The sequence below is a fragment of the Chelmon rostratus genome, chromosome 12, assembly GCF_017976325.1.
Source record: "Chelmon rostratus isolate fCheRos1 chromosome 12, fCheRos1.pri, whole genome shotgun sequence".
Taxonomy (NCBI): domain Eukaryota; kingdom Metazoa; phylum Chordata; class Actinopteri; order Chaetodontiformes; family Chaetodontidae; genus Chelmon; species Chelmon rostratus.
The window spans coordinates 17,017,302-17,029,324 of record NC_055669.1 but is presented as its reverse complement, the minus strand read 5'-3'; the positions used below and the strand labels follow the sequence as shown (position 1 = coordinate 17,029,324).

The 12,023-nt window shown below is 42.2% G+C and overlaps 2 protein-coding genes across 2 annotated transcripts; both read right to left on the bottom strand.

Moving 5' to 3' along the window:
* Window positions 1–555: 555 nt before the first annotated feature.
* On the bottom strand, window positions 556–3,671 carry LOC121614902 (aquaporin-1-like). The gene is made up of 5 exons (XM_041948999.1): window positions 3,309–3,671; window positions 2,655–2,813; window positions 2,398–2,478; window positions 2,231–2,321; window positions 556–665 (listed from the first exon to the last, which is right to left on the bottom strand). Exons 1-5 carry the CDS (start codon window positions 3,669–3,671, stop codon window positions 556–558), a joined length of 804 nt encoding a protein of 267 aa, XP_041804933.1.
* A 5,502-nt stretch (window positions 3,672–9,173) lies between these two features.
* Window positions 9,174–11,658, bottom strand: LOC121614507 (aquaporin-1-like). The gene is made up of 4 exons (XM_041948391.1): window positions 11,255–11,658; window positions 10,342–10,503; window positions 10,070–10,150; window positions 9,174–9,753 (listed from the first exon to the last, which is right to left on the bottom strand). The coding sequence occupies exons 1-4, from the start codon at window positions 11,615–11,617 to the stop codon at window positions 9,574–9,576; spliced, it is 786 nt and encodes a 261-aa protein (XP_041804325.1). The 5' UTR covers window positions 11,618–11,658; the 3' UTR covers window positions 9,174–9,573.
* Between the last annotated feature and the right edge of the window lie 365 nt (window positions 11,659–12,023).

Below are 12,023 nucleotides of genomic sequence, written 5' to 3'. Positions count from 1 at the left end.
ATGAAATACCCATAAGCCATAAAACGGGATGTGAAAGAGGCCGTGTACGTAGATGGAGACAGGACATTCTTGTGACACAGCCAAACAGGAAATCTCCATGATGGCCACATCTTGTCTAATCATACTTTTTTCTTATGAAGAACTCAAAGTGCTTTTATGTGCAATTACCTGGTCCACATCCTCATGTTGTTTTATTACAGAGAGATTTTTGGGACTCTCGCCAAACACCTTGAATAGAATAATATTGCATACAATATGTTATACATTATGAGGAAAGCAGTGTCAAGGTGAAGCGGGTCTAAATATACATTGTGTTATTCTGGTAGCTGCATAATGTAAATAAGGATATGTTGCCCTTACTTTGAACTTAGAAATTTGTTTGAGATGAAAACACTGAAACTGGACAAACAAGAATCTTTTTTAAATAATATCAAATGATTAAAGTAACTACAAAAACACTCACTACAATCATAAAAATATAATCAAGAGTGATATTCTAATCATATTTGGAAATCCTATGTTGTTCACAGAAGTGCTAAAATTTGGCATTTTCAGTCATTCGACCATTGACTTTGCCCTGGGCTGCCGCCGCCCTCTCTCTTCTCTCTTTCCTATTTCGAATGCATCGTTTTCATCTTCCGGGCCATTAAACAGGACGTTCCTGCACGGACTGAAGTTACATGTTTGCACACACAAGGAAATCATAGATAAGAGCAGTTGCTTTGTATAGGCCCCAGCCTGCACACCTGGAGTGAGACATTTGTCAGCAAAATAAAATGCATGAAATAGGTTTATAGAGGAATAGCTTCAGACTGTCACTACTCATCGAGACAAGGGTTGATGCCGCATCCAGTGAAACTCAAATGGAAATGGAAAAGTCAGTTATTTGACAAATCATATTCATGGAATGCATAACAATTGTTTGAGAATACACAGTCAGCATACACATGTACAGATTAAATGTGCAGGCTGTTCCTGCAATTCTTGCAAGGTCACTTTGTGGTACAATAAAGATGTGTTGATCGAGCAAAATAAACAGATTTTGACAGTATTATATATCTCTAAGTTTTTTTTAAAGTTGTTTATGATGAGAGCTTAATTATGACCACCGTTCATCTTTGTCATGCAGCTTTCCTGTGTTAAGCATGAGCCCTAAAGATTTTCAAAACTTTTTTTAAGGTCTTATTATGCAAGTTACTCTTGGCACCAGGCATTTACCCATTTCTAACTCTGCAGTTGCCGTTTGTGAAGCTGTCGTTCCAACTGTGATTTGCTGCGCCTGCTTCCTGAGCTGCCGGCACATCAGCAAACACACGCTGCAAAGTTATGTAACAAGGCATGGAAGAAAAGTCTTGAAACAAGGCAATTCCTGCCAAACACAGGAAATACATGGCAAAGAGAAGTGGTCTCAAGTATGCCCTTACCGGCACTGAATGTGATATTCTCCTCGTGACACAACAAATGGCCCCCAAAAATATCAATACATGAAAGTCTTTAAACAAATCTAACAAAACCTTTCAGCAAAATTTTATTGCAGAGCTGTTTTGTAAGTGCTTCTATTTTATCCACCCTCTAAATGAAATCCTCACAGTACTGGTCTTAAAGATGACCTTCTCCATGAAGAGTCTCGACTACATACATTTGTCTCCTGAGATGTTTGTTTGCTGCTGGTCTTGTTAAAATTGCTGAAAAATCTGACAGCAGATTGAGCAGAATTATAGGATAGGTGACTCACTGCAAAGTGCCTGAGCCCCACTGACAACCCAATAGCCAGCAGTGCAGAACCTTTAACATCACTCTGTCGCTCATCAGTCACTGCTATCACATACAAAACCAGCTGAAGGGTAGTAAAGCAGCTGATGAAGCCTTGTCCTGCAGTCTCCTCGTCTAGCTGCAAAAGACTAACAAGATAAAAGCAAAAAGTTATTTTCCTGAATAACTGTCCTGTCAAATGTAAGTTAAAAAAAAAAAAGCTGACAATGTGAGTGTAGTGAAGAGGTTTGTGTTGCAGAGGGCAGCAGAGAAAGACAAACAGGAAAAAGACTTCAGGTCACACATTCGAGCATCAGAGAGAAGAAAATTCTGTACGTTGAAAGAGTATTTTTATTGGATGCAAATAAGCGGCGGATAGTAGTAATTTCCACTCAGACCAGCTCTTTTGAACCATCTTTAGCTTCCTCCAGAAGAGGCTCGTGCACTGCTGAGCCACAGCAGAACAGGACTTGTGTTTGCTGGCTGAAGGGCTCGTCTCTGAATGCCAGCACATAATAGTACAGAAGAGCTGCCACCACACCGCCACTCATTGGTCCTGCCCAGTACACCTGAAAAATTATCATGATTAATAATAATAATGATAAACAGTAAATAAAATCGGATTTACAGCTCCACTATACAAACCCAGTGATCAGCGAAAGACTCCTGTATAATTGCAGGCCCAAAGGATCGAGCTGGGTTGATCCCGCATCCTGTGTAGCTGATCTGAAAACCACATCAGAGGAAAACACCACTTGCCTCTCTGGCTGTACATCAGCACATTACATGCGAGCCTGATTTACAGCCAGTTCATCCTATGCCAATCCATTGTATCAGGCCATAGCGATTTGGAGAAGCCATCTAGTGAATTAACAGGAGGGGAAATGTTTTGATATACTCACTCCGGCAAGGTGTCCCAGCCCTACAGACAGTCCGATCGCCAGAGGTGCAAATCCACCAACATCACGTCTTTTGTCGGTGACTGCAAGCACACAAAGGACCAGCTGGAGGGTGAGCAGGAATTCGACGCCAAAACCTTGACAAGGGCTGATTCCATTTAGCTGCAATAAAGGAGAAAGCACTTCAGTTTCTGCTCTGCCTCTTTTGTCTCCTGTTAATTATGATTAATGGTGCAGTCCTTGCATTATGAAAAAGCCCTTAAAAACATAAAATGGAACTAAGCATGTTGCTAAATAGCAATGGTTGGAGTGTGCTTAGGGTATTTAGTTCCCTAACTCATTTAGTCTTTAACAAAATAACAGCAGAGGACAGCACAAGCTTTCATCCTGTAAACACTGTCTGGTGAGAGAAGGCCTTCCTTTGTTGCAGGACAGCTACAAACCGAATTAAAATTTGACATTTAAATTAAACAGCTTATCGACAGCAGTTTGCAAATGTGGATTACAACAAAACTTTAGACAATGAGTGTCTGGCTTTCAGCACACTAGATCAGGCTTGAGGCAATTCCCCAAATGCCACTCAACTCGAGAAGGACATGTCATTCAATGAGGGGAACACTGCACAGGGAAATTAGAAGCACATGGGTTCCTCGTTACCTTGTTAACGCCAAGTGAAGCTGTGGTTTCTGGCCTAATACCATACACAATGGCACTGCCAGTGACTGCTCCCAAAATCTGTGCTACCATGTAAAAAAAGGCTCTGAGGACGCTCATCTGGCAGCTGGCCAGGAGGCCCAGGGTGATGGCAGGATTCAGGTGGGCGCCGCTAACGTGGCCTATACACTGGGCTAACGTGGCGACGGCCAAGCCAAAGGCGAACGCCACTTTTATCTCCTGGTCAGGGTAAGAATTATTTCGGTCCCCTATTGCAGCTGACAGGCCGACGAAGACAAAGATGATCATTCCCAGACACTCAGCCAGAAGTGCCCTCCAAAATGCCCACGTTTTAATTTCAGACATGGCGGCTCAGAGAATGTCAGCTTCATGCTAACAAACAGGTTTTGGGCAGTATTTGAGTGGTGCACCACAGGCTGTGGCACAGGCACAGATTTGGTTCCACCCGCAGCCCAATTGAAAACATCATGAGTGACGTTCAGCATTCATCAAGTGTGTGGCTTAAAAAAAAAAAAAAAAGAAGTCAGGCCTAATTAGAAACAGCTGAGAGATATGTGTTTCCACCAGTGAGAATGACCTCCACGTCTCCTGCTCTGTTCAGTACTTTTCCAGTTTAACAGAAGGCGGTGCTGCTTTTACTGTTATTCACAGCTCATTGAAGACTCAAACTGTTACTATGTGTGACATGAGGTGTTTACTGAACAATAGAGGAAAAAAGATGGAGAATATGTTCAATGATCTGAAGGCTTAATTGGGATAAAAATGAGTTTTAGTGCAAAATAACACATGTAGCAATCAGCAACTTGCATGCAGAAATTATTCATTTATTATTTATTCAGCATTTTTATCATTGCTGTAACATAAAATGAAAAATAGGCCTTCCAAATGAGCCAGGGATTTAAATAATGCGATGCATCTTGATATTATGCGACAAGTTTTTAATATTTTGGCTTAATTGCAGTCACATGAGCTGTTAATTGTGTGAAGGACATTCATCAAACGTGTGAAGGACATTCATCAAACGTGTGAAGGACACTCATCAAGTGTGTGAAGGACACTCACGGCCTCCTTCCTTTTTTCAAGCCTTTGTAAATGGTGTCCTTATCTTTCTATCTTCTTATTCTATTCTGAGCAGATGTCATGCAGGGCCGGCTGCATTGAAGTTAACATCAGTCATGTGCCGCTGTGAAGGAAATGGGACCTTTTGAATTCACGACAAGGAAACCAGCCTCCCATTCTGCTTCTCTGTGCGAACGGGCCGACGGGTTAAAAGGTCACCCTGCTTCTTGTCTTCTGTCAGTCGAAAATCAAAGCTTCACCTTTGACTTGGGCAACAATACTCCACACAAAAAGAGGAAGGCATCCCCATTTTTCTTTATCAAGCAAATGTAGCTTCACTTCAACATTTCTTTATTTTTTGCCAAATATCACCTGAATTTATTATTTCAGTTCATTTCTGCGAGTTCTCAAATCAAACAGTTGTTTCCGTCCTCTATCTGAGATTTGTTAGCGATTGTTTTCAGACATTTAAAAGCGCAGTGCAGATCTGATGCAGTTTTTACTCCATAGCATTTGCAGACAAGATACCTGAGATGATAGATGATAACACAGTTGGGAGGACGTAGGATTTGTCACTGTTGGAAGAGGAGTATAGTAACACACGCAAAGAGCTGCACATCATGAAGTGCAACCCTGATGCCAAAGAAGTTGCAGCATAAGTAAAACAGAATGTGGCAGTTTGCTAATCCTTTTTGACATATATGCAATTGAAAACAGCACAAAGACAATATATTTAATGTTTGACTTCATCAACTTCATTGATTTTTGTAAATATCTACTTATTCTGAATTTGATGCAGCAACACATTTCAAACAAGTTGGACAGGAGCAATGAAAGACTGAGAAAGATGTGGAACGCTCCAAAAACACCTGTTTGGAACATTCCACAGGTAAACAGGTTGAGAATTGAGCGAGGTTCACCACTTAATGAACACATGATTGGATAAAGGATGTTAGCACATGGACTCAGAGACACTTCATAAAGCTGTTGTCAGTTTGTTTGCAAATGTAGCTTCACATTTGCTCTCTGTTTTTATTTATGTTTTACGCAGTGTCCCAGCTTTTTGGGAATTGTGACAGAAATTCAAAAATACACAAATACACAGAAATCACCAATAAAAAGTCCAACAATGTGTAATGTGTTAATGCTGCTCAGGAGTCCAGCGGTTAACCTCCATTCCAAATGACTGAATTTGGCAAATTAATTCAAGTAAAATGTAAACAATTGATTCAAGTAAACTAGCATATTATATTGTATTGTATTATATTGTTGACATAAGACAATATGAGCATTTGGTTGGGCCTACAATATGAAAAAACTAAATGATTATTACAAGCAGGAAATGTATGGGCTTTTGACCAGTTTGTTATAGGGTAGGACTTGAGATGCCGCATTATTGAACTGCTTTGTTTAGGTGTTCATTTATAATATTGAACTCTTTTGAAAAAAGTTTTTAAAATGAATCAGTATGATTTATATCAAATAAAATGTCATCTCATTAATATCAAATAAATATCATTAACAGCTGTGGTGTGAATTTATCAAGCGGAGGCAACTTATTTCCGACCAGCTGACTGTTCAGACAGAAGGATGGCTTTCAAATGACTTTCAACAAACGTTTTTAGAGCCCACCAAAACCTGTTTTGATCCTGTGCCAGTGGGACCACTTCATCACGTGTGTCCTCCACTCAACCGTGATGTTCTCGCCTCCGGCTTTCAGATGTAAATAAGACACAAATGTGACTCATCCCGCAAATGCTGGTCTTCCAGAGGCAGAAATAGCAGCAAAATGCAGGTGTTCTGAGAAAAGCCTAAGAGGATTTATTACTGCGGCCTGTCATGAGAGTTGGCCCTCAACCTGACTCAGAGATTAAAGAATTCAACCATGCAGGAATGGAAGCAAGTCAGGTATATAATCAATATGTAAGCTGGTCTGTTAGGCAGAGTGAAATGATACTTGCTGCTTCAAAGGGTTGTGTAAAATCAGAGAAAACATAAAATTGTGTTTAGCCACAGAAAAAACAATGTTTAAACAATGTGTTGAAGTCTAAATGGTGATGGAAGAGTTTCTATTGTCTAATGTATAAGAAGAGGTGTGTGCCACACTTAAATATGATTATTAATAACATAATGATACCCCTTGAAACATCTTCCTGACCTAATAGGCACACGACAGAGAGGAGGGACAGGAGCAAGCCATTACAGACTTCTTGAAATGGGGAATTGTAATTCTTAGAAAACACTGAAAATTAGGATTTCCTGGAAAACTGCATATTCAGAGGTGATCTCACTCTGCATTTGCAGGCCTAAGTGCTTGTCTCTGATAATGATCCTCCATTGATCCCTCACTGTTTATGTGCAACCAGTCACTCCAAGTCTGATTCTCACCAGAAAGAACGAGGATTTTGTTTTATGCCTGAAAGTCATGCATAGACCTGACTTCTTTTCTGCTTGATGACGTAGACCTCAGTATGGTTGTCAATCTTTGCTGTGTTGAGAGATACTGAGCATTGCTCAAGTAGGCTGAAGTGATGAGTCATTGTTTGGACCATGTATCGCATATGCTCTCATCAAGTGCTTGGCTGTGCTCTCAGGGATGTATCAGTGAAGACGTAAGAAGTGGCTGCTTCATTCGAGGGCATTCGGGCTGAAAAAAAAAAACAGCCTTGTGATCCGCTGATCGGAGGGGGCATGCAGCTTTGGGTACAGGTGGACTTCCTGGATGAAGTGATGAAGAGTAACAGCTATATGAGTTCGAAGCCTTATCTGAAAAACTCGTTATACTCCTCACACAGTTGGACAGCTCTGGAAAGTTATCATCCTGGCAAGTGTGTTATCTTTTTTCCACGACGTTTGCAAGATAGATAGTAGAAATACAGCATTCATGCTATAAATTGATCCAACAGGAATGTATGCTTGCACATATTTCATTGGCCACCGCAGCGCCTTGCTGGATGGAGTCATGGTGCATGTTGTTTTTTCATGCGTGGCTGAAGCTGGTCTGAATGTGGCTTTAAAACATATTTGGATCCAGCCAAGGATGCAGTTGTTTGCTGACCAATGGGGGAATTTGTCTTCATTTCCAAACTTTGTTTCCATTCAAAGTCCAGCCCCATTGGAACCAGTGGATGACCGTGGATCAGCACAAGTGAGCTATGAGTTCTCCTATAGCCAGGCCTTCAAAAAAAACATGGTAAGCGCTATTGTGTCTCTCTGTAGCTCTGGCAATCTAAGCAAAAATGAACCTTATCCTTATACCCAGCACTTATCATGCATGCTGTGCAGATGCCCCTTTTCTCATCTTTGCCGCTGACCATTGTGCAGCGATTTGTTGAAATGGAAGCTTAACATGAGCCTACTCTGTCAGAGGATGAGCAAAAAGCTGCAGGGTCAAAGTTAAAAAGCTGTTCCGCCTTTCTCAGTCCCACCCCGCTGGCAAACAGCCACGAGCTGACCAACTGACCTACGGGGGAGTACCAGAGAAAGGGTGAGTCAGAAAAATTTCCAGCATGTGCTGCTTCTTGGCTGCTGGGGAGAAACTCTCACTATGCTGGCAAGCTGCCATTGGATGCTTCACCTGCTGAAAACATCGGCGAGAGAGAAGCTGTTCATCAATCAGCCAGAACAGCTGCACAGCACAATGAAAGCACAAGGAAGTGGAAGGATAGCTGAGCACCCAGCGTTCCTCTCAAGCTGAGGATTCGTACTGTTCATCATATGGATGATGATGCTTTTCTCTTCCCAACTTAAATTGTCACCAGTTTAAGTATTCGCTTATAAGGAGTCAGGACTTCAAACAGCTACAAAGTCAAATCTTTGCTATCGCTCAATCTGGGTCTGGTGGCAGGTTCTGATCCTCTGTTTTAATTTTGACTTAGTTTACACTTGAATTATGTCTTTAAATTCACTGTCGACTAGCTATTGATGTGAGTTGTTGTTTCCTCAGCTTTACACACTTCATATTTATTATTTGTCTGCTTTTCCCTTTAGGTAGCCTGTCCTTGGTTTTCCTGATCAGCATGTAGCCTCCGTAGCCTCCATCACATATGAGACATGACTGATTACAGCTTTGCTTATTAGTTTGTTGAATCATCCTGCCACAGAGAAATGTTGGCTGATAAATAATGCAGAAATAATGATTGGATGATTAGGCTCAAGTTCTTCAGGAATTCAGGCCTTTGCACACTTATTTCAGATAAATCCAAGACTGGATAACCAACTGAACAAACCTCCAAAAACCCTAGGTTGACTGCATGTTAAATGATTCTGATAATCTCATTACCTCATTTCATTACCTAATTTATAGGAAAGTTGTCTTCATCTTTATCTTAAATTGTGCTTGCATGGTGCATTTTCAAAAATAAAAAAGTTGTGCTTCATCAAATTACAGACAGTAAACCTGAAGTCATGTAATTCTTGCTGCGTGAACTTGGAGTCAACAGGGTACTTAAACTGTGCACAGAGGATGGGGAGGAGAAGAGGCCCACCAGCAAATGTTTGCCCTTGTCGCCCTAAAAGGTTAATCCAGCCATGACTGACTCTGTATATATTTATCAGAAAATATTCTGGAAAATTCAGTAAACAGTATCTACATTCTGATATACAGTACTCTGGTTTGATTTTGCACAATGTGACAGAATATTTTCTCTTTTGTCAAGCTAATATTTATCAGATATTTAAGTGAGAATCGATGCTATTTTCTGCTTTCATAATCACGATTTGAAGGGATTTGTATGCCTAATCAGTATCTATATAAGGAAGAAAGCACATAGAGTAGCAGCTGTTAACAACAAGTGTTTTATTTACTTAAAAAAGTGAGAGACATTTCAAGAGTGTACACCAAATACATTATCCATCAGAAATAAAAAGTGATACAGGCACATGAAGTATACAAAAAAAAAAAAAAAATGGCTCATCATAGAATACTGATATGGGACAAAAATTTCAACAAACTGCTTCGCCAAGATTCTCACAACCTCGACTTGCATGCTGCAGCTTTGATAAAATGTGTGTGTGTGGGGTCGAACACAGGAGTGAATTAGAAAGAGACGCTAACTGACCCGTTAACGCAGTCCTCATTGGTTTTCCACAACAGCTCCAAAACACTCACATCCTACACCAAGACTTTATTTTCTTTACAAGACTATAGACATGTACAATGAAACTACGTGGCTGTGACTGTGTGGGTCTATTTTGACGTCATCTCTACAGTTGTGGTGTCGTTGCCTCCGTTAACGTCGTAGTCACCCACTGGGCCGCCGACCAGGACCTTCATGCGCTTGGGGAAGTCATCGAATTTGGGGTACAGCAGGAAGTCGTACATGAGAGCTGCTGCTACGCCACCACACATTGGCCCCACCCAGAACACCTGCAATGGATAACTCTGATCAATCTCCGGATCGGGCACAAGTTAACACCTGACATCGTTTTTGCAGAAAGAAACTGGAGTAACACAAAGATTCCAGTCAAGATCAAAAGGTTCGTTTTTGTCAATATCTCAGCCGGGCTAACTGGAAAACAATAGGAATGCCATGACTGATTAACTCGTGAAGGAGGATTCACGGGTGATGGAGTCGTCTGTCTGCTGCGGAGTTATTGGATTATTTAGGGTTGACATGTAACATGCATGCGGAAAAATGTGAGGCACGCGTAAAAGAGCTTGCGTGCTTCCCTCCCTGACTCACCCAGTGGTTCTCGAAATTGTTCAGGATCAAAGCTGGACCAAAGGAGCGAGCAGGATTGATGCTGCAGCCCGTGTAGCTGATCTGCAATCAGCAATAAAGAGACAACACATGAGAGGTCATCTTCAGCGGCACGGCCCGGTGACATGATAGAATCTGCAGGTTAGCAGCATTAGCTGAAACAATGAAAATGCGTGTAATTCTTTCACTCCAAGAGCTCTATCGCATCTGATAAACATTACGCTGCTGTGGGGACGGTGTGAAGTACAACTTACCGCTGCCAAGTGTCCCAGGCAGACTGAGAGGCCAATGGCCAAGGGAGCTGAGCCGGTGACATCACGTCTCCTTTTATCAGTGACTGCAATGACACACAGCACCAGCTGGAAGGTTGCCAGCAGCTCTATGCCCACGCCTTGGCTGGCAGTGACACCGTTGAGCTGCGAGAGTGAGGGAGGAATCCAAAACAACAACAGCGTATCAGTCTGTGTCAGTTAGACCAATAGTTTCCCACCACAACCGCTTCCTATTTGGCATCGCCCTCGAAGTCTGACAGCAGTTTGGCAGGGACTCCCAAGTGCTACATTACTAATTCATTCTTCATTTGTGGAAAACCTGATTATTGTTATTTAGTGTAATTCAGCTGCGTATAGAGCTGTCCAGTTTCCCCACAATGTGCAGGTGCCTGGATGATGGTGTGATTTTTGTTCAGAAAAAAAATAGCTGATGTGACACATTACAGATCATTAAAGAAAAGTGCATTTTAGCATTTCTAGTCTGCCAAACCTGAAATTCACCAGCCGAGCAGCTGAGGAGAAATCAGAGAGTTGACATTGCATATTTTTATTTGCAGATTCCTTCAGCTGTGGCAGTGCTGTGTGCTTTAATCATGTGTCATCACTATTCAATAATAAGCAATGACAGAATGTCCCAAGAACAACACAAACGGTGCCAAATTAAGCACCTGCATCTTCACAAAAGTCCCTCAAAATTCACATACATACTGTTTACATACTGTTGCATCACATATCTCGGTAGTGCGGCTTGTTTTCGAGCTCCCAGTTTTCAATCACATGTTATCACGTGTTCTGTCAACAACAGCAATATGCGGCTTGTTTTCGAGCTCCCAGTTTTCAATCACATGTTATCACGTGTTCTGTCAACAACAGCAATATGAAATGTTTCACTTACAGCGCTGAGCCCCAGTGCATCAATGGTACTTGGACGTGCTCCAAACATAATGCCACTGGCCAGGGCTGAACCCAGCATCTGAGCCACAATGTACATGACCGCCTTGAACACGCTGATCTGGCAGCTGGCAAGCATCCCGAGGGTCACCGCGGGATTCAGGTGGGCTCCGCTGATGTGGCCCAAACTCTGGGCCAGCGTGGCGATGGCCAGTCCGAAGGCCAGAGACACCTTCACCTCCTGGTCTGGATTAGTGTTGTTCGTGTTCCCGATAGCTGCTGAGAGGCTGAGGAAAATGAAAAGGGTCATGCCGACCAGCTCGGCCAGAACGGCCCTCCAGAAGTCCTTGCTCTTGAACTCTCTCATGGCGGTGGCAGTGTGGCTGTCAGGCTGTGGGTTTGAGTTCTGTGAAGTGTGTATACTCACAAACAACAGTGACAGGCTGCATATATAAGGCCTGGGCTGATAATGGTCAGTGGGCGGGCTTTAGAAAAACTGAAAGAGAGGGCCACGCTGAATTAATGAGAAATCCAAAAGACTGGTCTCTTACTTCCCTCCCTCTGCTCCCTCACCCTCCCTCCTCCTCTGCCTGTCCTCCAGCCCCCCTCCCAGTACCTCCCTGTCCACCGCTTTGTGGTCTTTGGACCTTTGTGAGTAAGAAAAGTTGGTCCTGAAATAGCTGTATCCAAAGGTCCGTCTTCCACTCACACAAGCATTTACAGTTTTACTGCAGAGCTTCTGAATGTGAGTTTTCAGAAATATATTTTCGCTT

Excerpts from the sequence above, each read along its gene's own strand:
- LOC121614902 (XM_041948999.1), bottom strand. The coding sequence starts at position 3,671 with ATGTCTGAAATTAAAACGTGGGCATTTTGGAGGGCACTTCTGGCTGAG. Across the intron at positions 2,479-2,654 it reads GGCTGGGACACCTTGCCGGA|ATCAGCTACACAGGATGCGG; the intron begins GTGAGTATATCA and ends TGTGGTTTTCAG. Across the intron at positions 2,322-2,397 it reads AGTCTTTCGCTGATCACTGG|GTGTACTGGGCAGGACCAAT; the intron begins GTTTGTATAGTG and ends ATAATTTTTCAG.
- LOC121614507 (XM_041948391.1), bottom strand. The coding sequence starts at position 11,617 with ATGAGAGAGTTCAAGAGCAAGGACTTCTGGAGGGCCGTTCTGGCCGAG. Across the intron at positions 10,151-10,341 it reads GCCTGGGACACTTGGCAGCG|ATCAGCTACACGGGCTGCAG; the intron begins GTAAGTTGTACT and ends TGCTGATTGCAG. Across the intron at positions 9,754-10,069 it reads ACAATTTCGAGAACCACTGG|GTGTTCTGGGTGGGGCCAAT; the intron begins GTGAGTCAGGGA and ends TATCCATTGCAG.